General features: G+C 38.8%; 2 protein-coding genes across 2 annotated transcripts; one reads left to right on the top strand and one right to left on the bottom strand.

Annotated features, from left to right (window-relative positions):
• Window positions 1-996: 996 nt before the first annotated feature.
• On the bottom strand, window positions 997-20,234 carry LOC134675743 (uncharacterized). Its single transcript, XM_063534053.1, has 6 exons — window positions 20,073-20,234; window positions 18,684-18,836; window positions 9,907-9,960; window positions 8,847-8,900; window positions 3,424-3,485; window positions 997-1,135 (listed from the first exon to the last, which is right to left on the bottom strand). Exons 1-6 carry the CDS (start codon window positions 20,142-20,144, stop codon window positions 1,012-1,014), a joined length of 519 nt encoding a protein of 172 aa, XP_063390123.1. The 5' UTR covers window positions 20,145-20,234; the 3' UTR covers window positions 997-1,011.
• Window positions 20,235-20,902: 668 nt separating this feature from the next.
• On the top strand, window positions 20,903-24,919 carry LOC134676015 (uncharacterized). Its single transcript, XM_063534331.1, has 4 exons — window positions 20,903-21,025; window positions 22,642-22,722; window positions 23,316-23,399; window positions 24,798-24,919. Exons 1-4 carry the CDS (start codon window positions 20,966-20,968, stop codon window positions 24,891-24,893), a joined length of 321 nt encoding a protein of 106 aa, XP_063390401.1. The 5' UTR covers window positions 20,903-20,965; the 3' UTR covers window positions 24,894-24,919.
• Window positions 24,920-25,325: the final 406 nt, after the last annotated feature.

The raw sequence follows: 25,325 nt of genomic DNA, 5'->3' as shown, positions 1-25,325 counted from the left end.
ATAGGTAGGTATACTGGTAAAATCAGCACTAAAATAGCCAAAGAAGCCTGCCAAAATAATAATGTCTTTCTCATTTACACCACGTCGATGGAAATCAAGCATACGGCCCGCCTGATAATAAGCGGTCACCTTAGTCTATGGGCGCCTGCAACTCCTGGGGTCTAAAACTTTCTTATCATAGGAAATGGTGTAGCAGTCTCCGAAACTAATGTTTTCATGTTGGTATATTAAATAACGCAATTTTTTTTATAGTAACACAGAAAAAGTAGAGTTTCTACGAATTTCTAGGAAATGGCTCGTGGCGTTCTCTTCTACAACAACAAACAGAATAAAACACTCATTGTACAAAGTGAATTTATACCACAAAGCTATAAAAAAAGTTTCAACAAAATGAGCCAACGCGGGGTGTACTCGTAACTCTGTAGTTCCACCAGAGTTGTTAACCCTAGCGCCACCACGGCGGCTAATCGACTGAAGCTGCGATAATTATCTTACTAGTAAGTATAAATGGTAGGTATGTATACCTTAAGGTGACAGTCCATTTCCAACAATAGCAGCACTACCAATCATTTTACCATGGAAATTCTTATATTTTTGACTCAATGCAAACTTATTATGTAATTGTCTTTCATGAAATAAAATATCTAATCTATCTGTCTAATCTAATTGACAATAAGAGTGACATTCCATTTCCAACTGCAGCTGCAATACTGTTCATTTTACTATGGAAACGCGTCGCTGTCATTGTCAATTGCCATAGAAAATAAACAGTAATGCAGCTGCAGTTGGAAATGGAATGTCACTTTAACACCGACGCGTTCGTACTAGTGCAGCTGCGGTCAGAAATGGGCCACGGCTGCTAACTGATTGATGCTGCGAAAATTATCTTACTAGTAAATATAAATGGTAGGTATGTATACCTCATGCTCAATGCACAGACCAGCTCAGTGGCACCCTCAGTCGGTAAACAGGATACAAAACAGAATAAAACACTCATTGTACAAAGTGAATTTATACCATAAAGCTATAAAAAGTGTTAAAGAGATGAGCCAACGTGGGGTACAGTTCCACCAGAGCTGTGAACGCCAACACCACTACCGTTGCCAATCGGCTGATGCTTCTGATCAGCTCTAACCTGCAAAATAAAAATGTTTGAGAGGAAAGTTGACAACCTCGCACGACCGCTTTTCCATAAAAACCCCCATTTCTCTCTAGATATTAACAGTATAGAAAATATTTATACACAATTTGATGTGTCAACACATTCATTGCCACCCAGCCAAATAAGACGTCCGCGCCAGGCCACAACAATTTCGTCATATAAAGCAGTAGTACTTAGCCGGCCTGGGAACGAGGTCATAAAAATACCCGATAGTCGAGTTTTCGGTACATCACTTTCGCACTTAAGGTAAATGAAGGTATTAACGCCCCTCTTAAGGCAGTTTAAAATTCGACCATAGTTTTTAAGTATACAGGTTGCCCTCAAATTCACTTTTCCATTTTTATATGCTAATATCATATGTTTGTAAAAGGTAATTACTAAGTTGCCTATACATAAATAAAGGATTAAGATGTAGAAAATAATTTATAAAGTTACTGAGTCAATTGTTACTATTACCGACCCATAAAAATGGCTGTGAGGTTATTAACGATTTTAAAGCTGCTAATTCCGATCGTGTATAAGAGAAAGTATGTGCCCAGCAGTGAGACGCATATGGTTGCTGGTGTAGGCTGGTGTGGTGAAACAAAATAAAAATGCAAATATTTGCTTCTATATATTATTCTATTTTTTATTTAAAAAAATAAAAATAGGACCACTTCTTTGCTGAATAATTTTACTTTTAAGAAATAATCAACATGAATTTATTATGATCTCAAAAAATATATCAAATTTCATGACATCCAGACATAAACTTGTATAACTTGGATGTATTTATCTATATAAGTATGTATATCGTTACCTAGTTTCATAGTACACGCGTGTATTTATAATAATAGATACCTAACACAAAATTAAGTATAGTAATATCGATGATCGGTAATACTTTCTTATTGTTGCTATTACCGATTCCTATGAGTCGGTGATAAAATATGTAATTACGAATATAAAATGTATTACCGACCCAATTTTTTTTAATTTTTTTATTTAATTGACCTTGTGACTACAAAACACTGTGATTATGTGCCTTAAAAAATATAAGCACTAACACGCAGTTTTAACTAATAAAAAGTTACATATTAATGAATCTTGTTACTACACAACATCGGTCCTTCAAAAATTACATAACTTTGCGTAATTTTACAACTTTGAAAGAAGAAAACTAGATAATAACGTGTATGGCGGAAATAGACTTTTAAAAAGAATAATTATTTAGATTTATACGGGTCCATTAAAATAATTGTTTTGTTATATGATATAATATTATAAAAGGACGAAAAACTAAACCTTATGTTATGGTCATTACCGACTTACGGGTCGTCGATAGCTGCTATAACTAAAAGAAATGAAGCCATTACCGTCCAATTAAAATTTAATGTTTTATGGTTGTAAATTACTTTTTTTAAACAAATTGTTATACAAAATCAAGAATTTACAATAGGAAGAACACATTTAGTAATAAATAGTAAAGTACAGGAGTCAATTGTTAAAATAAATATCTTAAACAGAAAAGTCACGTACTTACTTGAAGGTACAAGCGCCAGGTATGACAAGACTTGCGTACACGCCTCCCGCGGCTTAATTGGCGTATTTCATCTTTTTTTCGAACTACCACTCAAACTAACGTAAAACTACCCGGTACTCAAGGAACAAACGTTTGTGGAAGTTTACCTACCTACCGCTGAAATAGTTCAGGCAACGAAAACATATCTAATTAGTTCAATAGGTGGGGCGTTGATAGCTGCGTTTACCTTACATTGTCAGAACGTGACAGGCATGATGACAAATGATAAAGAGCCGGCCATCTTAGCCCTTCTGGAGACGAGAACACTCGGACTTTTGAAAGAATTTTTGTCCAAGCTAAATTATACTCGCTCCACCCACCCGGTCAATTAGAACAGAGGGCCTACCGCGAACCACATTCGACGTGTTGCCTCCCTGTCACACTCACTTACGAATTTACAAGTGCGACAGAGAGGCAACACGTCGAAGGTGAAACGCGGTAGGCCCTCAGGCGGAGGCTATATCTTCTATCGCCAGTAGGTATGTATACCTAATTTTATCAAGCAGATACGACTGTAAGCGATACTAATTTATTTACGATTGTCGATTAAATATAGGTACCTACAGTCGCCATCAGATATATCGGAGCGGCCAAGGTGTTCACAATATCTAAACACGCACTCTAACGCCTTGACACTAGAGGCGTGTTCAGGTATTTGTGAACGCCTTGACCGCTCTGATATATCTGATGGCGACTGTACCTGCTAGGAGCTGGCAGAGATTTTCGGAGCGACTGCTTAAAGATGGTGACCGGAGGCGTGACCTGGAAAGAAGAGAAGTCCTTGTAGTAGTAAAGGTATCTAAACTTATATTTTAATGAGAAACTTTTGTATGCTAGCTCCTGCAACAAAAAACAACGGTTTGCACTCCGGGAGTGCCGGCAGAAGTGAAAACTCAATGACATTGTAACAGTTTTTAGGGTTCCGTACCCAAAGGGTAAAACGGGATCCTATTACTAAGACTTCGCTGTCCGTCCGTCCGTCTGTCACCAGGCTGTATCTCACGAACCGAGATAGCTAGACAGTTGAAATTTTCACAGATGATGTATTTCTGTTGCCGCTATAACAACAAATACTAAAAACAGAATAAAATAAAGATTTAAATGGGGCTCCCATACAACAAACGTGATTTTTGATCAAAGTTGAGCAACGTCGGAAGTGGTCAGTACTTGGATGGGTGACCGTTTTTTTTTGCTTTTTTTTGTTTTTTTTGCATTATGGTACGGAACCCTTCGTGCGCGAGTCCGACTCGCACTTGCCCGGTATTTGATCAGGTCACGTGTCCGTCGTACGAATCTTACGGTCACGTGACCTGTGGCAAGTTTAACATTTTTCCCCATTACAAAAAGTGCAAAGAAGTTTTCACTTCAATAAAATGCCATGCAGTGACAGACGGGCAAAAACTTGGTAGGTAATACCTACTTAAAAAGTCAACATAAAACGTACGTGTAAGTAAAACCTCACAAAACTTTTCTACCTCAAAAGGTTATACGCTATTAATGTATACCTAGACCTAGATATATATTTAAGGATCAAATCAGAAAGCACTCGTAGACGGAGCCTTTTAATATTAAAAGTGCATTTCATTAGTACATTCTACTAAATTTCATTTTACAACCGTGAAAATGTAACAAAAAAAATCATGCACCATCTTTCAAAAGTGCAAAAAGCTGAAGTGGCAATGGGCAGGCTACATTGCACGCAGAGAAGATGGCCGATGGGGTCGAAAAGTGCTCGAGTGGAGACCACGGACTAGCAAGCGCAGCGTAGGACGTCCACCCACAAGATGGACAGACGACCTTGTTAAGGTCGTCGGAAGACGCTGGATGCAGGTCGCTTCCAACCGGCACGTATGGAGGTCCAAGGGGGAGGCCTATGTTCAGCAGTGGACGTCTTATGGCTGAGATGATGATGATGATGATGAGATTTCAAAATTCCGAAACAATACAAGTACTAGTAGGTATAAAAGAAGTTTTAAAAGTGTAGTTTGTGGCGTGTATCCGCAGTTAGTATTAAACTGTAGTTCTGTAGCAAATCTCTATAAGCCGGAGCTTGTAGCTCGGACCGGGGTAAGCTGTTGCACATAGGAAGACTTAGAACAGTAATCATTAGTTGTAGTCTTTCAAAAGCATAATATAGTTTGTCAAAGGACTGTCTCATTTCAATCATAGAAAAAGAGAATCATATTTGTCTTACACCAGTACTAGCACCCAAAAGAAAAGAATGAGTATAGTTTGATGAGTGAGCTTTCTAAGAACCACTTGCACTATCCCTCTAACCCGGGGTTAACCGGTTAAACCGTTAACCCGGTATCTAATTGTACTGGTAACAATGGTAACTCCAGGTTTAACCGGTTAACCTCGGGGTAGTGGGGTGGTGCAAGTGGTATAAAGCTAATTTATTTCTCTATGGTCAAAAGAGAATAACAACAATCTTAGTAATTGTCAAAGGGGATATGACAAAAGCCGTGATAAGTGGAAGAAAAGTTGGAAAGTGGACCCAGGGTTTCGAAGCAGCACCAGAGAAGCAGCAGATGAGATGAGAGAGAAACTGGAGAGCGTAGGAGAGTGGATTGGAAGGTAGGTATAATGAGTTTTAACAAAATGTTCATGATTCCTCGGTAAGTAAGAAGTTATGATAGAAGCAGGTGTGCATGCACTTATAGGAGACAGTACGGAAGCCCCTTCTTTATTGGCAAGGGCTAATGTCAAGCTTTCCAATTTAAACCTTATGATCGTATTCCAGAAGACTCTAACGAGCAACGGAGCATCCGTGAACGGTAAGAGGACAGCGCCTGCTTATTGACGTAAAATGTCAATTTCAAGTTTAAATTATCATCGATTTTGGTCACAAGTTGGCAGATCTTTCAACGCCTCCAACATGCACGAGGTGCAATTTGGGACATAACTTTTAATATAATACCTACGAGCTGCAATTACGGTCACATGTATCTTTAAAACCTCGTAAGACCCAAGCCAATTTTGGCGCTTTTGAATTTTGAACTTTATTTTATTTCTATATGAGTTTAAAACTCGAATTTAATTTGTACCTGTACAAGTACACGGGGACTTACGAGGTTAAAAAGTTACAACTTTTCGTACTGTTCAACATCTGTGAGCTATTCTGGTTTTTGCTGTCACCGCCTTGATAAAGTGGGCAGCGCCGCGTCCTCAACTTGTCCCAGTAAATACTAGCACTAACCTAGAAGGTCTTAAGACTGACCCTAATTAACTGTCTGCCGTATTCGAACTTCAAGATATTCACAAGAGACGACACGTACTAGATCCATTATAGACACGTTATAGTTTAGATATCAACTAGTTCTCTTTTGCAGCGCAATTCGGGCAACCAATGTCACTTTTACGTTAGATAGAGTAAGATATCTATTAGATGTGAATTGGATCTCTAGGTCATATCCTGTGGAAATCGTTCAAGGGTATCTCCAGAATCGCGCAAATGTCAAATGTAACAGGTTAGATCTTAAACATATCTTGGTGATGTCTAAAAGATATCTAATAGATGTCTATTTCAAAATCCGAATCGGGCCCTGTGGACCTTTAGAGCGTGTAATAAACTCTTGGTGGCGTCACGAGGGTGGTGTTTTAGATCTTTATTGTGCAGACTTGTTTTTAAACTGACTTGGGATGATTCTAAATCCTTAAACTGCGCTGTTACAATCCTAAAAACATTTTATGTATGTAAGTACGTCATGGATTAATTATTTATTGTGATAAACACAGATCTAACGACGAAAAATGATAATACAGGGTGATTTCGGGGTCGTGGAGCAAGAGAGCCAGACATCATACAGAATCCAAAGATGAGCCTAAAGATGTTAATTATTGTTTATCACCAATAATGATGATTATTTTCCAGATGACAAGTAGGAAAAAAACATTTTTGCATACAATTTGGTGGCCCTACTCAATGTGACGTCTTGTCGCTTTCCATACAGCGTATGTCAAAAGTCATAGGGTGACCATAATTACTTAGTAAGTATAACATTAATTTTACTTGAAAAATAAGAATAATTAAAGTAATTATCTTTTAATCAAATACTACCATATGATAATGTGGATCATTTACAGAGTCAGAAAAAGTGGTTCTGGATCACGACCCAGAAATCACCCTGTATAATGCTTAAATGTGACGTCATCTATGAAAAGGGACCTTATTGTCGATGGCGCTTACGCCATTATTAACGATGCTCCGATATAAATACAATGCCGCGCGACGCTGTGCGGCGTAAGGGCCATCGACAATAAGGTCCCTTTTCATAGATAATGACCCAAATAGTCTTGTTAATTTTTGTTATTTAATCTAGCTTTATTTGACGTTCATAAGCGCATACAATATGCCTACTTGAATAAACTATTTTTATTTTATCTTATCTTCAGAGTTCGGACAATTTGTCGCAAAAATAAATATTGTATGGAACATGATAATTTTTTTTTAACAATTTTGAACTGCAGTTTTTGAGTATAATCTGAAAATTTTATAAGTATAAAGACAAGTACCTACTGTGTACATAATATGTGTTTAATAAATCTTGTCCTATTTTGAGATATAAATGATTTTTGATGGTTTTGCGATGATTTGTCTGATCACTGCTTATCTTCAGCAAACTACTGCGCCTTTTGCACCCAGGTTTAACTGCTTAACCCCGGGTTAGTGGGATGCTGCAAGTGGGCCTTATTGTATTCAACACTTTAAGGATGACTCATGATCTGATGGAGCGTTCTAGTCCTGGCCCGGGACGTGGCGTCAAAAACTTCGTTTTCTATGAAGGGTGATCGGTGATCACGTGATGCTTCTATAGTTAACTGAAGTGTCGGACGACTCAGCCCGGGCCCGGGTCGTTCTATTCATATCATTTATTGCATACCTACATGTGTTTTCAGTAGGTCTTATTTATATCTTAGATTACAACATGCACCCGTAAGGGCATAGTAACATTGGTACTTAAAAAATACTTATTCTAAATTATATCTAAACAGGTAGGTATACATGATTCACCGCCTTAAATTTAATTAAATTATAAGTTAATCCTATAATCCTAATATAATATAATAATCCAAATAAAATAAAATATAACCTTATTACATTATTATTATTAAATTAAATTTATTCCGAAATATCATTAAAAAAATCATTTAAGGTATAATAACAATTTTGAAATAAAATTCTTGCGTGAGTAGTCCTTTATTGTGCTACTGTATAAGGAGATATATGTAGGATAATAATGTTTATACTTGAGCTATTGTTGCGAGTTTCAGCAAACACAAACAACAAACAGACATCGACTTTGTCGGGCGCGTCTCGTAAGTGAAACACAATCTAAGCTCGAGGGGCAATTTACGAGCGGTAGCGAGAGCGGGAGCGTTTTTGCAGCATAACCAACAAACAAAGTGACATCTACATTGTCGGGTGCGATTCGTATGTGAAACGCAATCTAAGCTCATGGGGCAAATTACGAGCGACAGCGGAACGTTTATAAAATATAAGTTTATTACTGATTTTCTTCAGTACTTATAGGTACCGTAGTCACAATGGAGCCTCAATGATGCCAAACGACCACGTAGGCATCATCATTGTTAAGTTAAAAAAATGGATTCTTGTAAATTCAATAAAAATATGCTCAAATAAAAACTAACGTAAGGTTAAAAATGAAATAGGTTTTCAAATTTTTTTATAATGAGGTGATAATGGTTTGGGTATTCAATAATGATATTATATTTTTTGCGTATATGCTTTCAAGGCGGAATCATGTTAAGGCAGTTGCAAAAATGTAGGTCTTAATAATCTACAGTCGAATCAAGCTAACCCTGCATGCCATTTGCAATATCAAATTGTAGAAATGTCGTAATTAATGCCAAATTTCTATTAAATATGAGACGTCTAACTTGAAATACGGGTTAATCCATTTGTCAGATTAATGCGATTTAGTAATAGGAAGGGTATTTATTGAGAGAGTTAAATGGATTTACCCGAGTTTGAAATTAAGCGACACATATGGCGTTTATAATGACACTCTCTCACTTTGTTCCATACAAGTCAGTGCAAAGGTAGCTAAGACTCTTTTCTTGTGAATTGGGCCAAGCGACAAGCACTGGAAGATAAGTTACCTGAAAAACTATCCCCGGCTCGATTTGTGAAGGAACGTAGCCGGTCGAGCACGGCTGCAAACCATTAACACTGCTTAGCACCACTTGCACTATTCACTAACCCGGGGTTAACCGGTTAAAACTTTAGCGTCACTTGCACCAATCACTAACCCGGTATTAACCGGTTAAAACCTTAGCGCCACTTGCAGCATGCTACTAACCCGGGGTTAACCGGCTAAACCGTTAACCTAGTGTCAAATTGTACTAGTAACCATGGTAACTCCAGGCATAAATGGTTAACCCCTGGTAAGTGGGATGGTGCTGTGGCCCTTAGTCACCATGGTTACCAGTAAGTACAATTTGACACTGCATGGGTAAACCGGTTAAACCTTTAATCACCATGGTTACCTGCACAATTTGACACTGGGTAAACCGTTAAAACCTGCAGTCACTGTGGTTACCAGTACAATTTGACACTGGGTTAACGGTTTAACCACTTAACCCCGGGCTAGTGGGATGGTGCAAGTGGCGCTTTTAGTGGTGTGTGTTTTACATACTATACTCGTATGACAAATAACTTCAAATAAGTAGGAATACGGCCCGTGTGACGTAAAGACCTTCCTATGGACCTGTGACGTCTCCTCTAGCTGTCACTGCCAACGTCGTGCCATAATAATCTAACAGATGGCGTTAGGGAGCTAGAACGCAATTAGTATGAGACCTACATCGCGCTTACGGAGTTACAATGTCAGTTGCTATATTATAACTTCCGACCAACTCTCAGTGGACTTCGGTCCCCAGGCATAACACCCGCCTGGAGAGAGTACTATCTATTGCCTTCTCTACCTTCTACAGACCCGTGCGTTCATTAGCTCTCTTCTTGCTAGCATTTATTATTAAAAACGAGAAGAAGAAGAGAAGATAAGTATACCTAAATATATAAGAGGCCATGTACCTATACGACGTATGCACCCACAGAGAGGTAGGCTGAACTAGCCTAGATACCACAATGTGAACGCCGGGATGGTCGGCTCGTTAAAAAAAATGTAAGAAGTTGGTTTGTTTGTATTTCTATACATACTTGAAGGGTCTCAAGGGTTGATTGGAAGGTGCAGTGAGTAGTCCGTGATGTGGGCTAGGAGAAAAAAAATGCTTCTAAATGCCAAATTAAAGGATTCTTTTAAAATAAATGAAAATCTAAATTGGTGTCCATAATACGGGGTGCAGTTAAAGGATGACTCACGCTAGACCGGGCCGTGCCCGGGCCGAGGCGTCCGACATGTCATTTTCTATGACGCGGTGCTTTCCATAGAAAACGACGAGCCGGAAGCTCTGGCCCGGCCCCGGCCCGGTCTAGCGTGAGTCAACCTTAATGCAATACAAAATATAGCTTAAATTTTTTCTTAATTTTCTTTATTAGTTTCCCATAATATCATATGGATTGTGGCATCGTGTGTCTGTTTCTTTTAAAACAGAGTTTTATGAATTGCCGTTTCAAAAGTTATACCAATCCTTTCATTTCTGTGTATAGCGTAAGTCAGAAAATTTTGAATACCGCGCAACATTCGATCAACCCATGACGTGTTAATAATTTGGGTCCCTCCACAAAAGGACGAACAAAGACCTCATTGTGATACATGGAGATTTGAACGCTTTTGTCTAACCACGGTTTCCAAGTTTTTTGACGGCCGGTCTGGCCTAGTGGGTAGTGACCCTGCCTATAAAACCGATGGTCCCGGGTTCGAATCCTGGTAAGGGCATTTATTTCTATGATGATACAGATATTTGTTTCTGAGTCATGGTTGTTTTCTATGTATTTAAGTATTCATATATTATATATATATCATTGTCTGAGTACCCCCAACACAAGCCTTCTTGAGCTTACCGTGAGACTTAGTCAATTTGTGTAAAAATGTCCTATAATATAAAAAAAAATACCTTTACAAACTACTATCTTTTTGAATTGTATCATCTAAAAAGTAGCCTTATTACGTAAAGAATAGGATTAATAGTTGGTTGGGGTGGAATAGACTGTTGAAAGGTTCTTAAAGAGTGAAGAATAAATGGAGAGAGTCATGTGAACTGGTAAAAAAACCGGGCAAGTGCGAGTCGGATTCGCGCACGAAGGGTTCCGTACCGTAATACAAAAAAAAACAAAAAAAAAGCAAAAAAAAAACGGTTACCCATCCAAGTACTGACCCCTCCCGACGTTGCTTAACTTTGATCAAAAATCACGTTTGTTGTATGGGAGCCCCATTTAAATCTTTATTTTATTCTGTTTTTAGTATTTGTTGTTATAGCGGCAACAGAAATACATCATCTGTGAAAATTTCAACTGTCTAGCTATCACGGTTCGTGAGATACAGCCTGGTGACAGACGGACGGACGGACGGACGGACAGCGAAGTCTTAGTAATAGGGTCCCGTTTTACCCTTTGGGTACGGAACCCTAAAAAGTGGATTAACAAGTTAATCTATTGTCCTTTGTAACGAAATTTAAACGTAGTTGTTAAGAGACTTACTTCCACATTAAAAACTGTTTCCTAAGTTATCTACGAGTACAGTTAAGTGTAAAAATATGGACGCATACAACTTACTCAAAAATATGTCCCATAGTTCTTAATTCGCTGACATAAGAGCTATGGGACATATTTTTGAGTATGATGAGTGCACCCATTCTTGTAAACTTGACGGTAGGTACATAGGTAGGTACTCTTTGCTTTTTAGGAAATAACGACATGTATTTATCTATTTATACAAAATGGTGTTTACCAAATCGACTGAATGACATTTGGGATATCTTATGCAACACGTTACATACGAATCTTTTAAGGTTTTCGTGCCATCTCAAAGTGTCAGGCTCAGTTATAGTGTGTAGCTTTCAAATAGAGCTCGACGACTAATCCTATCGTCTTATATTGTTAAGTAAAACCGCAAAGCTACACACTATACCTTGCTTGCTCAGTGGCCTTGTAGTCATTATTTCAGAATATCTTGTCCTTTTTAGCCTGTCTTAGGCTCTTTACTTCTGGAGCAGTTGTGCGATCGGTCGGTCTTTGTCGATGACGTCGACTAACACCAAACAAAGTACGATTGTCATCTTGCCCACGCCTCCAGTTGTGCTTACGCTGCGTCTTACGTAAGCGGACAACTCGCGAAAGCGACGCGGTGCGGCGCGGCGGGCCCAAGGCGTTCGCGTTCGCAACGAGATCGCCCACGTGGGACACTTCAATAGGTATCATAGGATTGATTCACCCCGCGCCGCATCGTTTCGATTCGCGTTCGCGTGTTGTTCGCCTTCGTAGTACGCTGCGTTACGCCTGAGGGCCTACCGCGAACTACGTTCGACATGTTGCCTCCCTGTCACAATTATGTACGAACTTACAAGTGCGACAGAGAGGCAACACGTCGAACGTGGTTCGCGGTAGGCCCTCTGGTTGGAGGAGCGTTCCACTAGATTGTCATTTACAAACGGTACTCTTTTCACACTTCTGCTAAAAGCTGGATTTTGTCATTGATTATTCCTTTTGCTCAAAGATTTCAATTTGAAACCAAACCTGGTTTAAGGATTACTAACATTAGATAAGTTCCGATTCGGTCTGAGATTTCCGAGACTTCGTTTTCTATGATCAAAGATCACTGACGCTTTCTATAGAAAACTGTAGTATTGCCTCTGCCCGGACCGTTCTAACGAGAGTTATCCTTATCAAAAATTATAAAAGTAAGCGATATTCTGTTGGAATGTTCCTATACTCTGCATCTTTAGGTATTAAAATAAAAGTAAACAAACAATTTGTACATTTTCGGGTAGTAGTATTAGTACATATCATATCAGAATACCGAAAATCGATTTACCTAATGTTGAATCACCTATGCTCGTTTCACCTATTTTTTTAAATACCTAATGATCAATTAACCTAAGCTCATAACACCTAATGAACGAATTACCTATTGCACGTTTCACCTACAATTGGTTTACCTAAGCTCAGAATACTTATGCTCGATTTACCTAAAGTTGAAACACCTAATACTCGAAATACCTAAAGCTAATATACCTAATACACGAAACACCTAATGTTGATATACCTAATGCACGATATACTTAAACTCGGTATACCTAATGATCGAATTGCCTAAAGTTAACATACCTACTGTACGAATTACCTAAAGTCGGTATACCTACTGATCGAATTACCTAAAATTAACATACCTAATGAACGAAATACCTAAATTCGATACACCTAATGCACGAAATACCTGAAGTCGATGCACTTAATGAACGTGTGTACGTAAAATCAAAAATATACCTAATTATTGTTTAGCCAAATCATTCAATTGGCTTACTATTTTTTATTATAATATAAGGTATAGTCATTTGCCAGAGTCGACATAGGTGCGACTGTTAAACCTTTTTATTACCTTTTTTGTAATAAGAACATCCATGGTTTTTTGATTTGTATTTTTATATTCATATGTTTTTTATAAGTGTCATTCTTTCCAATATTCTCTTTGTGTGAACGTGTTTTCTATTTATTAAATTATTTCAATAAGTATATTCCACGGATTTTACTCCTATATATTAATAGGTTATGAGTGCCCGTACTACGCTGCGAAATAAGTTTAATAAGTGCGAGAAATATGGATTCTCCATCGACGTCTACACATACTCATCATATAACGTTCTCGAAGCTACACGGAAGCAAGAACTTCAATAACTGGTTATTCAGTATTCAGTGTTTGCTCACCGATCAAGGACTCTGGGAGGTCTGTACAAAAAAAGATGAATTGACAGACCCCGCAGAAAAGCAAAAAGACGCTCGTGCTCGAGCAAAGATATGCCTGTCCTGCAACGAAAACGTGTATCCGGTAATAAGGTCAGCTAAAACTGCGTATGAAACACTGCAATGCCTAAAAAAGGCTTATGCAGATAGCGGCCTGACAAGAAGACTGGCTTTGATGAGGAAGTTACTATCCAATAAATATGATGGTAACATGGAAGAATATGTGAACAAATCGTTGGCTACGCAACAGGAACTCCAAAGCATTGGCGCGTCAGTCGAGGACGAGTTTCTGGCTATCGTGATGCTCGCCGGCCTGCCAGAAGAGTTTAAGCCATTAGTGATGACCCTGGAACACGCTAACATCGCTAAGATTACATCGGAACACGTCGTGACGGCTCTACTAAAGGAAGATTCTCGTGCCGTCAGCGTTGCATCCGGCAGTACCCAGCCTGCACCTGTCAAACAAGGACCAGCAAACGTGCTGCAAGCCCGCTCGTCGAAGACGAAATCTAAATTATTTTGTAAATATTGCAAAAAGTTAGGGCATGTAGTTTCTGAGTGTAGGAAGAATAAGAACAAGAATGATTCGACGACCAAATCATTTAATACATCTGAATTCACGCTTTCATCTTGTTTCCCTCTCATTCCCCCTACAGCCACAGGTTCTCAGGACTGGTATATTGATTCTGGAGCGACTTCTCACATGAGCAACCGGAGAGATTGGTTCTCCGCCATGTCACCCCACATGATGCCCATCACCGTCGCTAACAATGACCAGATTTCAAGCCATGGAAAAGGTACTGTAAATATGTATATATCTGACAATGTAAATAGTATTAGTGACGTGTTGTACATCCCTGGTCTAGCCACTAATCTTCTATCGGTTTACAAATTAACCGATAAAGGTTACGAAGTTTTGTTTACATCAAAGGCGCGAGTATCATTCCCGAGAATGGCTGTCAAGTGACGAAACCTGTCATTGCCACAGGCTCTATACATAAAGGTATGTTTAGACTTGATGTCAGTTCAAATAATACTCCTCGCGCACTTTGCACTGGCACCAAGGAGTCCGCAATGCTTTGGCATAGACGCCTTTCTCATATAAATGCCAAAACTTTAAACATTCTCAAAAATAAGCACATTGGCGTTGACTTTCAAAAAGGTTTGCATGAACCATGTGTTCCGTGCCTACAAGGCAAACTTTCTAAGAAACCTTTTTACAAGTCTACGAGTAGGTCAAATTGCGTATTGGAACTCATTCATTCCGACCTATGCGGTCCAATGAGTACGCAATCATTTGGCGGAGCTCTATACTTACTTACCTTTACGGATGACTTTAGTCGAAAAACCTTCGGCTATCTTTTGAAAAGAAAAGATGAGGTCTTCGGTAAGTTCGTAGAGTTTAAGCATCTAGTGGAGAACCAAACGGGGCAGAAGATCAAGGTCCTGAGATCAGACAATGGAGGCGAGTATGTCAACCATGATCTGTCTACGTTCCTGAAGGAGAACGGGATTGTCCATCAGACCACAGTTCCGTACAACCCTGAGATGAACGGGATCTCGGAACGCGCAAATCGCACGATCATTGAAAAGGCGAGATGCATGCTCCAGGACTCGCAGCTGCCGAAAGCATATTGGGGAGAAGCGGTAAACACGGCGATTTACATCAAAAATCACGTGCCAACGCAAGCCCTGAAGAACCGTATTCCGGAGGAGATTTGGTCCGGTAAAAAGGTAAACCTGTCACACCTCAAAGTCTTTGGCTGTGAAGCTCATGTTCTTGTACCAAAAGAAAAACGTACAAAGCTTGACGCCAAGACTCAGAAATGCATCTTCGTAGGCTACGCGACGGAAAGCAAAGCTTACCGTCTCGTCAATCCCCAAAACCCCCGAACGATTATTATCGCTAGAGACGTAGTCTTCATAGAAGACAAGCTCAAGGCAGATCCCACCCCAAATCCCATCACCACCGAGTTGGAACCTCCGTCTCAACCAACACAACAAGTCCTAGTCCCAATTTCTGATCCTGATCCAACATCACAGTACCATATACAGCTTGATGTCCAGCCTGAATCTTTAGTTCCAGACCAACCTGAACCTGCGCTCGCCGAACCTGAGATGGAATGTCGTGAGAACCCTGAACCAGCAGAAGCAGTACCCGTTCCCGAAGAAGAACCGGAGCGCAGATATCCTGCTAGGGACAGACGACCTCCTGAGCGATACATACAGGTTTGCGCAGTCAACATGACGTCTGATCTGGAACCTGAGACATTTAAGGAAGTTTCAGACCATCCGCAAAAGCAAGAATGGCTTGAAGCGATGAAAGCTGAGTATGAGTCTCTCCAAAAACATAGAACTTGGATTATTGTTGATAGACCCAAGGATCGGAAGACGACAAAGTGCAAGTGGGTCTTTAAACTAAAAAAGGACACAAGTGGACAGGTTGTAAAGTATAAAGCCAGACTTGTAGCCAAAGGGTTTACCCAGGTTGCAGGAGTAGACTACGGAGAAACTTTTTCGCCCGTAGCAAGGTTATCATCTGTACGGCTACTAATGGCATATGCGGCGGAACTTAACTGTCAAGTTGACCACCTCGACGTGGAAACTGCTTTTTTGAATGGTGATTTGGAAGAGGAAATTTATATGGAACAGCCTGAAGGTTTCTCTACCGATTCGAAGAATAAAGTCTGTTTATTGAAGAAGTCGCTTTATGGCTTGAAGCAAGCTCCACGTCAGTGGAATAAGAAAGTGTGCGAAGCTATGGCCACCTTATCGCTTACACAAGCATCAACGGAACACTGCATGTACTACACGAGACATGACAACGATTTTCTAATTGTAGCAGTATTCGTCGACGACTTTTTCATTCTGTCAAACAGCGAAACATTGAAAACCAACTTTAAAAACGACCTCAAGAAATTCTTTACGGTCAAGGATCTGGGGCCTGTCAAAGACTGCCTCGGAATGAGGGTTTCCCAGAACAAAGGTCGTATAACCCTTGATCAGTCACACTATATTGACAAACTTTTAGAAAAATATAATATGACGGATGCCATCACCGTCACTACACCGATGGAACCTGGCATAAAGCTAACCCTTCCCACGCAGGAAGAAGAAATTGATGTTCCCTACAGGGAACTTATCGGCTCGCTAATGTATATAGCAATTGGAACTCGGCCCGATATTGCACATACAGTCTCGTACCTATCCCAATTCAATACACATTACGGGGGGGTACACTGGAAAGCCGCAAAAAGGGTTCTCAGATACCTCAAAGGTACAAAGGACATGAGGTTAGCTTACACGCGTAATGGTCATAACAACGTCGTGGGATATTCGGATGCCGACTTTGGAAACAGCATCATTGACCGAAGGTCCTATACTGGATATGTCTTTCTGGTGAGTGGAGGGCCAATCTCTTGGGAAGCTCGCAAGCAACGTACAGTCGCCCTTTCAACAACAGAGGCTGAGTATATGGCGTTAGCTGAAGCCTGCAAGGAGGCCATTTACCTAAAAACGCTCATCCAGGAAGTATTTAATATCGCTCATCCCATGATCATTCATTCAGACAATCAGAGTTCCATCAAACTTGCACATAATAGCACTTATCACGCCCGCACCAAGCACATCGACATCAAACATCACTTCATTCGTGACGCACTATCACACCATAATCTACATCTAAAGTTCATTCCCACTAATGATATGGTCGCCGACATTTTAACCAAACCTTTGGCTAAAATAAAACATTTTAAGTGTACAAATGCTTTAGGTTTAGGTTAGGTTTAGGTGTACATAGTAGGTATTAGTGTGTGTATAGTCAGTGATAGTTAGATTGTATATACAGGGTGATTTTTTTTGTGCTCTATTTTATTATGTGTACAGTTTACTTTGATATGTCTATATACACTTATGTTCAATATGAATATATACAGGGTGTTCATATTACGGGGGGGGTGTTAAACCTTTTTATTACCTTTTTTGTAATAAGAACATCCATGGTTTTTTGATTTGTATTTTTATATTCATATGTTTTTTATAAGTGTCATTCTTTCCAATATTCTCTTTGTGTGAACGTGTTTTCTATTTATTAAATTATTTCAATAAGTATATTCCACGGATTTTACTCCTATATATTAATAGCGACGACGAGCAAAGCGAGGAGGAGCGTGTTAGGTTAACTGCGACCAAACAGTGCCAAAACGGACTTTATTTTCATCGCCATGATGTTAACTTACAAAAATTAAGATTTTGATAAGATAAGATAACTAATTTTGTATTTGACTTACAAAATCATTCTACTACCTAAAAAGTAGCGTTGCAAAAAGTGTATTTTTAAGTTGTTATCCAAACAAACAGTTTCTACTTTAAGGTTGGGAAATCATACGATTTATTGGGTGGAGCTGCCACTTGATCATTCGGCAAAATGATATGAATTTTGTACTAGGTATATAGACTTTAGGTATTCCGTGCATTAGGCATATCGAAATTAGGTGATTCGTTCAGGAAGTATATCAACTTTAGGTATTTCGTGCTATAGGTTTAACAGTTTTAGGTATTTCGTCCATTAGGTAAATCAAGTTTAGGTACATCGTTCATTAGGTATATCAGCTTTAGGTGTATCGTCCATTAGGTATATCAGCTATAGGTGATTCGTGCATTAGGTATAATAGCTTTAGGCGAAACGTGCAGTAGGTAAAACGTGCATTAGGTATATCGTGCATTAGGTGTTTCGTCCATTAGGTTGTTTGAGCTTAGGTATTATAAACTTAGGTCAGTCAATGTTTAGGTAAAATGATCGATAGGTAATTTAAAAATAGGTGAATCAAGCATAGGTGATTCAACATTAGGTAAATCAGTTTTCGGTATTCTGATATGTAACCATGGTTAACCAACCAAATACAAAAGCGCCTGGATCTGTCACTGAACGACCTGACTTTAACCTACATTATTTTTTCATGTAATGTTTTCATCTACCCTCAAGCGGCTTAAGGAGCCATTTGAGGGTAGATTTTGTTTACTTTTATTTAAAAACCTGAAGATACAGACTTTTTATAGGAAGAGTGTAGACTATTTACCTGCTCAGTGACCGTCATATCTGATTTGACATCAGCATGGATTGGCTGAACATTCTTGGAGACTATATCTGTTTTGACATCCGCATGGATAGGCTGGACATTTTTCGAGACTATATCTAGACTTCCTCCAACGACGTCGCGACGGTGGCGTGACTGAAATCATTAATTATTATTTGTATGTCTTTTCCATATCTCGGGACCATGGGGTCCCGGACCTTTGGGAGGCGTACGTGGGGCCGAAGCCAACAGCGCAGAGGCCCTTTAAGACACTTTAATCTAAAAGCAAGGGATTATTATTATTATTTATTAATACACAGTACAGAGCTTACAACTATACAGATCCCTGCAAAACTGTATTTACAGTTTGCCTGCAGGTAAGAGTCTCTACATACACGTATATTATTATACTTAATTATTATTTAACATGTTTAATATAAGCACTTAAGTGACACTTACACGCATGCAATTGTCACTTGAGTGTTTGCAGCAGGTACAGTTTTAATGCGCTTTTGATTTTTTTCTTATTTGGTTCATGCCGAATATTATGTACTGGTATAATTAAACAACATATCATCGTCTTCCTTCCTTCTACGAACTTGCAAAGAGAACCTGGATCTCCGTTAAGAAATTTAATCCCAAGAATTGCGCAGGTATTGGCATTGACGAAAGTGGCTCTGTCCTTCTCTGAATTTATTCCAATCCAAAGGAGGAACTAAACCTTAATTAGATTAATCCGGTTACGTCCCTACAACGTCATGTTAGTGCCCTATTAGAATCTTAGGCTGTCCTTATTGGGGGCATATAGTTCTAGTTCAATATTCTAGGTCCAGATTGGGGGATTTCCCAATAAATTTAGCAAGTTAAGGTGCATCTTAAAAACCCTTTCTACTGACTCGGCAACCATCGTCGGCGACTTCACCGAACCGACATCGTTGTTACGTCAGTTTATATATTTCGGCGGCTGATCGTAAGATCAGGCATATGGTGAAAAGTGAAAATCTTTGACTCGTTCCCTGAGTTAACCTCCTATTTCTGGGCAGTTTGCCCTTCGGGCATCTGAAGCAACCTTACGAACCTATCCTGACCTATATATATTGATTCAATGTCACTATCGTCAAAACGTTACACAGGAACATTACGATCTGCCTGATCTTACGATCGGCTGCCGACATACAGGATCCTTCCTGAATTAAAACATGAGTTATTTTCAAAAGTTGCTGAATAAATTTTGGCCAGTTTGAGGAGTACAGCCTACAGTTTAATTTATTGCTCCTTTTACAGAAAGCACACTGTATAACAAACGGGGGGAAACTGAACGGGCATGTTCTTGGGTGAGTCATTATTATTACGTACTTACTTAAATTATAAAATAAAACTCAGTTAACTTACTGGTCTGGTAAAGTATCCATTTGTCATACAAAATATGGTGTTTATTACAAAAACTACTATCCAAGTTTTCATATTGTTTCACAACATACTTTGGGTTCGAAAAATAAGTTATAAGAAAAAGCAATTTAAGTCATAAAACTTTTAGGTCGATCGAGAATTGTACGAGAGTTACACGAACCGCCATTTTTAGGGTTGCGTTGACAATAATAAACATAGATTTTAATATTTTGATATAATTATGGGAGCAGCCAAAACAAGATACAGGTTATTTTAAAACTAGTACCGATATACATTGAATAAATAATATGAAAAAAAAACAATAAATAAATAATTTAGCCTATATACGTCCCAATGCTGGGCACAGGCGTCCTCTCAAGCATGAGAGGGTTTAGGCTATAGTCCCCACCCTGGCCAAATGTGGGTTGGGGACGATTCTATGCGATTGAAATAAAAACTGAAAAAAAAAATGAAAACTTAAAAAAAAGAAACTAACAATACGTGTAGTTAATCTCCAAAATAAATGGATTAAGCCAACAACTGAGATTTTATATAATCTCTGAAGCACGTGAAAACTTATACGTACAAGAATATAGGAGGTGTCTAACCTAACGGAACTTAAATAAAGTATCTTGGTAGAGCAGCGAAAAATCCAAAAAACTACGTACCTACCTATAGAACTGCTCTTAAAAACTTTTTCTTCTGGCACCTTACTTTATAACGTTAAAAAGTTATCCACTAAAGAACCATCGGAGTATTTATTAATACCGAAAACTTTCCTAACACATCGTGTTTGATATCCCTAATTTTATCGTCACAATATTATTTACTCGTGTATTTCAATTTTATGTATTTTAATTTTTTAGATGGACACGTGACTTATTCGAACCAGAATCATGCTGAGGATATTATTATTGTTTTATATAATAATTGCTGTTACTAATGGGCATCGTGATGTACGTATTCATTTAGCTTTCAATTTTGAAAAGTAAGTAGGTAATAATTACTAATTACTTAATTCGACTTATTTATTATAGATATCAAAGCTAAAGGAGCAAACATATCGTTTAAAAAGAGAGAGTGAATCCAGAGAGTGCGATACTAATAATGAATTAAACAAAGACAAAATTCTTGTATCTAAATCTCTCTTTTCATCGTATTTTTGAAATTTTCGTCGACTTTTTTAACAATGAAAGGCCTTAGGAATCGAAAGTCTCTTTTTGTGAAGAAATACTAATATTCTATTCAATAGATTTATATAACTATACGGTTAACTTGGATATACATATAATGACATTTGTTAAGAACATACCTACAACTAATTAGTTAATCGCTTCCCGAAAATAACAACTCAAATATCTTATAAAAAGTATAATACGGAGAAAATCTTGAGATTAAATATGCTAAACTTTTGCTGAAAAAGATACAGTAATTGGCAAAGTTTAGCAACTTTTTTTGTTGAAATATACTTACCTAAGATATTTTTTGTAGCAACTTCCGTGAAATGGGATAAGCATGATCATCTTAATTTTTATGTCTGGAAAAATTCAATTTTTTATGTGATTTCAGCATCGTTTAATTAAAAAAAACATTCGTTTAAAAGCAAATGACTTTAGAAAAAGAAGATGAATTTAAATGAAATTTAATAACTTCACCCGTATCCGTAGAATCTTCTAGTTTATTTTAAATTTGAATTCAGTGCCCGAAACGAGAATTAACTAGTTTGCTGCGTTAAGCTTAAAATATCACCTACTTTTGTATATTTTAAGTGCCAAGAGAAAAGAGCAAACTTAAAAGAGAAAGGGAGAAAAATACAGCAATTCATTACTATAACAAAACAACATACTATTCTTTGATATTTAGCAAATATAGGAATTGACATTCGAGCGTATGCGAATACGTTTAATAACACCATGAGGCAGGCAACCCTTTTCCGGTCTTCGTATACCTACTTATAAAACCCTTAAACCTTTTTAATGGTAAGTAATGGTGGTGAACAAAAATTAACTGTTTTCCCGACATCCCTCAATTCCTCGTATCAGAACTGCATTCGACAAAATGGGACCAATTTGGAACTACATATATTACTACAACGGACATTAAAATGACTAAATGGCGTCATTTAGCGTACCTGTATTAGCCCGAGTGCGACGCAAGGGTGAATGAGAACATAATAACATCATTTAAATATCATGTTGATGTCGAATGTCAGTTAGATTAGGCATTCGTATAAAGGATGACTCAGGCTAAACCGGGCCGCGGCCGGGCCGGAGCTTCCGTTTCGTTTTCTATGGAAAGCACCACGTGATCTATAGTCGCACCAAAGTTTGCAGCGGATTTGATAGCCCACGCAGTGCAATTGTCATTTATACGTCATAATTTCATAGAAGTTTGACGTTTAAAATGACACTTGCACTGCGTGGGCTATCAAGATCGCTGCAGACTTTTTACTATCTAACTCGATCAGCCGTCCTAGAAAACGACATGTCCGACGCCTCGGCCCGGGCACGTCCGGGTCTAGCGTGAGCCATCCTTTATCTGCATAAATTACTAAACAACTTTATTATTTCAGAAATTAACCAACGATGCAGATCTGCAATCGGAGCTCCTACCGCAAGAGTTGAATCCGTTCTTTGTACCCGCGGAAGAGTCAGTGCGTCTATCCCTATATTATCCTTGCTGAAATTACCTCCTTAGTAAAAAGAAAGGAAGTAGTAGATTCTGACCACGCTAACTTTGCACTAAGCAGGAAGATAGCGCGCGCGCTTGATAGTAAGAAGCTTGGCGTGCTGCACAAAGCCCCATTAATTTTTTTTTGTATGAAAACTTGAAACTTTAAATGCATTTTTATTGAAACTATTGCACTCTAAAATGAAGTCAAAATCAGTCCATGGACTCAATTTTTTGCAAGCTTTCTAATGGTAGGTACCCCACACGATTCATACAAATAATAAAAATTTCAGCCTACCCCTCTCAACCCCCTAAATTTCCCCCTTAAATAAGAAATAAGCAGTCTTGACTTATTTACAATATGAGTGGTGGTAATTGCTATAACTGTTCCAAATTTTAGGTATCTACGTCAAACGGTCTCTGAGAAAAATGCATTTAACTGATTTGCAAGACAGAAGTGATCCCATAAGTGTTCCGTAAACAAAGTTTTGTATGGAACACTAAAGATAGACATAACGCAAACGCGACCGCTGGTCACGCTATCGAATTAAATTTACACTAGGGGTTCTGTTCCAGCAAATGCAAGCCATGCCTCTACCGCTGCGTTTACGTCGTGAGTCCGAAGTCGTCACAATACCGGAGAACACCACAATACAGCAGGTAGGTACGAACATTAATTGCGAGTAGCATCCGTGGTAGCGGAGTCACAGAATAAATAATAGTACATGCAAATGGTCAAGCAAATCTTGTCAGTAGAAAAAGGCGCGAAATTTAAATTTTCTATGAGACGCTATCCCTTCGCGCCTACATTTTTCAAATTTGCCGCCTTTTTCTACTGACAAGATCTGCTTGACCAAGTATAGGTACAGAAGACTCACTCTCTTTAGAGCGGTTTCGCACTACGTCCGATCCGAATCCGATCCGGGTTCGGATAGGATTCGGATCGGACGTAGTGCGAAACCGCTCTAACAAAAGGCGTCTGTTACGATCAGGACAGATATGGCCGCTAGGTGGCGACAGCAACACGCGCGGCTAGCCATAGCTAGGCCACCAAAATTGGTGTGGAACGGATGTACTTTTAGCTACCTGTAGCAAAGCGACGAAATCGCGGAGTGAGCCACGCCTGTCGGAGTAGCCATTAACAGGCATTCCTTTCCGTCGAAATTCTATGACCATTGGTCATACACATTGTATGGACTGACGTTTATCTGACATGGCTATTTTTACGTTACGTATACGAGTACATTTGACGCGCCCCTTCGCCGCAATAATCGGCCGACTGTTTTGTACAGAAAATTACAGACAAGGCGTCTCCACCTACACCTACACCCACACCGTCTGGTTACCCACTCGTATATCCTCCAAGCGTGGTAGTCTCCGTGGTAGTATTTATTCCATATTTGTAATTTTAGGTTATTTTTATTGCTTGTAAAAAATTTACGTGTAGGTACAAGTGCCCCTGAGGCCTATTTGCTGAATAAATGTTTGAGTTTGAGTTGAGTCCTGGGGGCCCGTTTCTCAAAAGCTAGTTACTTTTAATAGAAGTGGAAGGCCCTTTCTAACAATGAGCTAGGTAAGGGATAAGACAAAAAAAATAAGAATTTTATGGGTTTGTTTATACAGGGTGTTTGGTACATCGTTTGCCAAATTAAAACTGCAGATAGGTTGAGTCATTTGCTATCTTCTCAGGTCTAATAATTTTTAATTTGTTGCATAATATTGTTTTTCGCTTCTATGACGCTTTTTCGTAAATTTCACATTTTTACTTGCGTAGTAGTAAAAAAAACCATGGCCAATTTTGTTTTTCCAGGCATGAGAAGATAGCAAATGACTAGCTATCTGCCGTTTTAATTTGGCAAACGATGTACCAAACACCCTGTATACAATACCAGTTTTGACAACTGGTTATCCTTATGGTTGACTGGTAGTGAATGCCTTTAGGCATTAAGTCCGCTATTTGTATTTTTTGTACTTTGTGCAATAAAGTTTAAATAAAAAAAATGAGTTGAAATAAAAAGTTATAGGATTTGTATAATCTTATAATTATTATGTTATCAGGTGAAGACTTACACCCGTATCGTCGCAGGAGTCGTTTTAGTGCTGTCCGCCATTGTGGAAATCGTGTCGTACATTTTGGAGACATACGCCACATAATTTAGAAATAAACATGTTCGTTATAATTTTCTTTTATTTACTCTTAATGTACCTGTCAGCGGCCGATCGTAAGATCAGGCATATCGTGAAATTCCTAGGCATATCGTGAAACGTTAAAAATTTTCGACTCGTTCCCTGCGATTGTCCCTATTTCTGGGCAGTTTGCCCTTCGAGCGTCTGAAGCAACCTAACGAACCTATCCTACCTATGATAACCGGTTAAATGTGACTATTGTCAAAACATTACACAGGAACATTACGATCTGCCTGATCTTACGATCGACCGCCGACATACCTAGGTACTTAATTTAGTAGCCGATAATGAATCAGTGGGACACGTGTAACCAACGCTTTATTTTGTAAAATGTGACCTATGCTTGACCGGGCCGGGCCCGGGCCGAAGCGTCCGACATGTCATTTTCAATAACGGCTG

This window comes from Cydia fagiglandana, chromosome 23 (genome assembly GCF_963556715.1).
Source record: "Cydia fagiglandana chromosome 23, ilCydFagi1.1, whole genome shotgun sequence".
NCBI lineage: Eukaryota > Metazoa > Arthropoda > Insecta > Lepidoptera > Tortricidae > Cydia > Cydia fagiglandana.
This window is presented reverse-complemented; position numbering and strand designations above follow the sequence as displayed.

Coding starts and splice junctions, on each gene's coding strand:
- LOC134675743 (XM_063534053.1), bottom strand. CDS start 20,144: ATGAAAACTTGGATAGTAGTTTTTGTAATAAACACCATATTTTGTATG. Junction 9,961..18,683: donor ATATGACGGTCACTGAGCAG/GTAAATAGTCTA, acceptor TTTTTCTCCTAG/CCCACATCACGGACTACTCA. Junction 3,486..8,846: donor AGCCGGGGATAGTTTTTCAG/GTAACTTATCTT, acceptor TCTTCTTTCCAG/GTCACGCCTCCGGTCACCAT.
- LOC134676015 (XM_063534331.1), top strand. CDS start 20,966: ATGCTGAGGATATTATTATTGTTTTATATAATAATTGCTGTTACTAAT. Junction 21,026..22,641: donor TTACTAATGGGCATCGTGAT/GTACGTATTCAT, acceptor TTATTATTTCAG/AAATTAACCAACGATGCAGA. Junction 23,400..24,797: donor AGAACACCACAATACAGCAG/GTAGGTACGAAC, acceptor TTATGTTATCAG/GTGAAGACTTACACCCGTAT.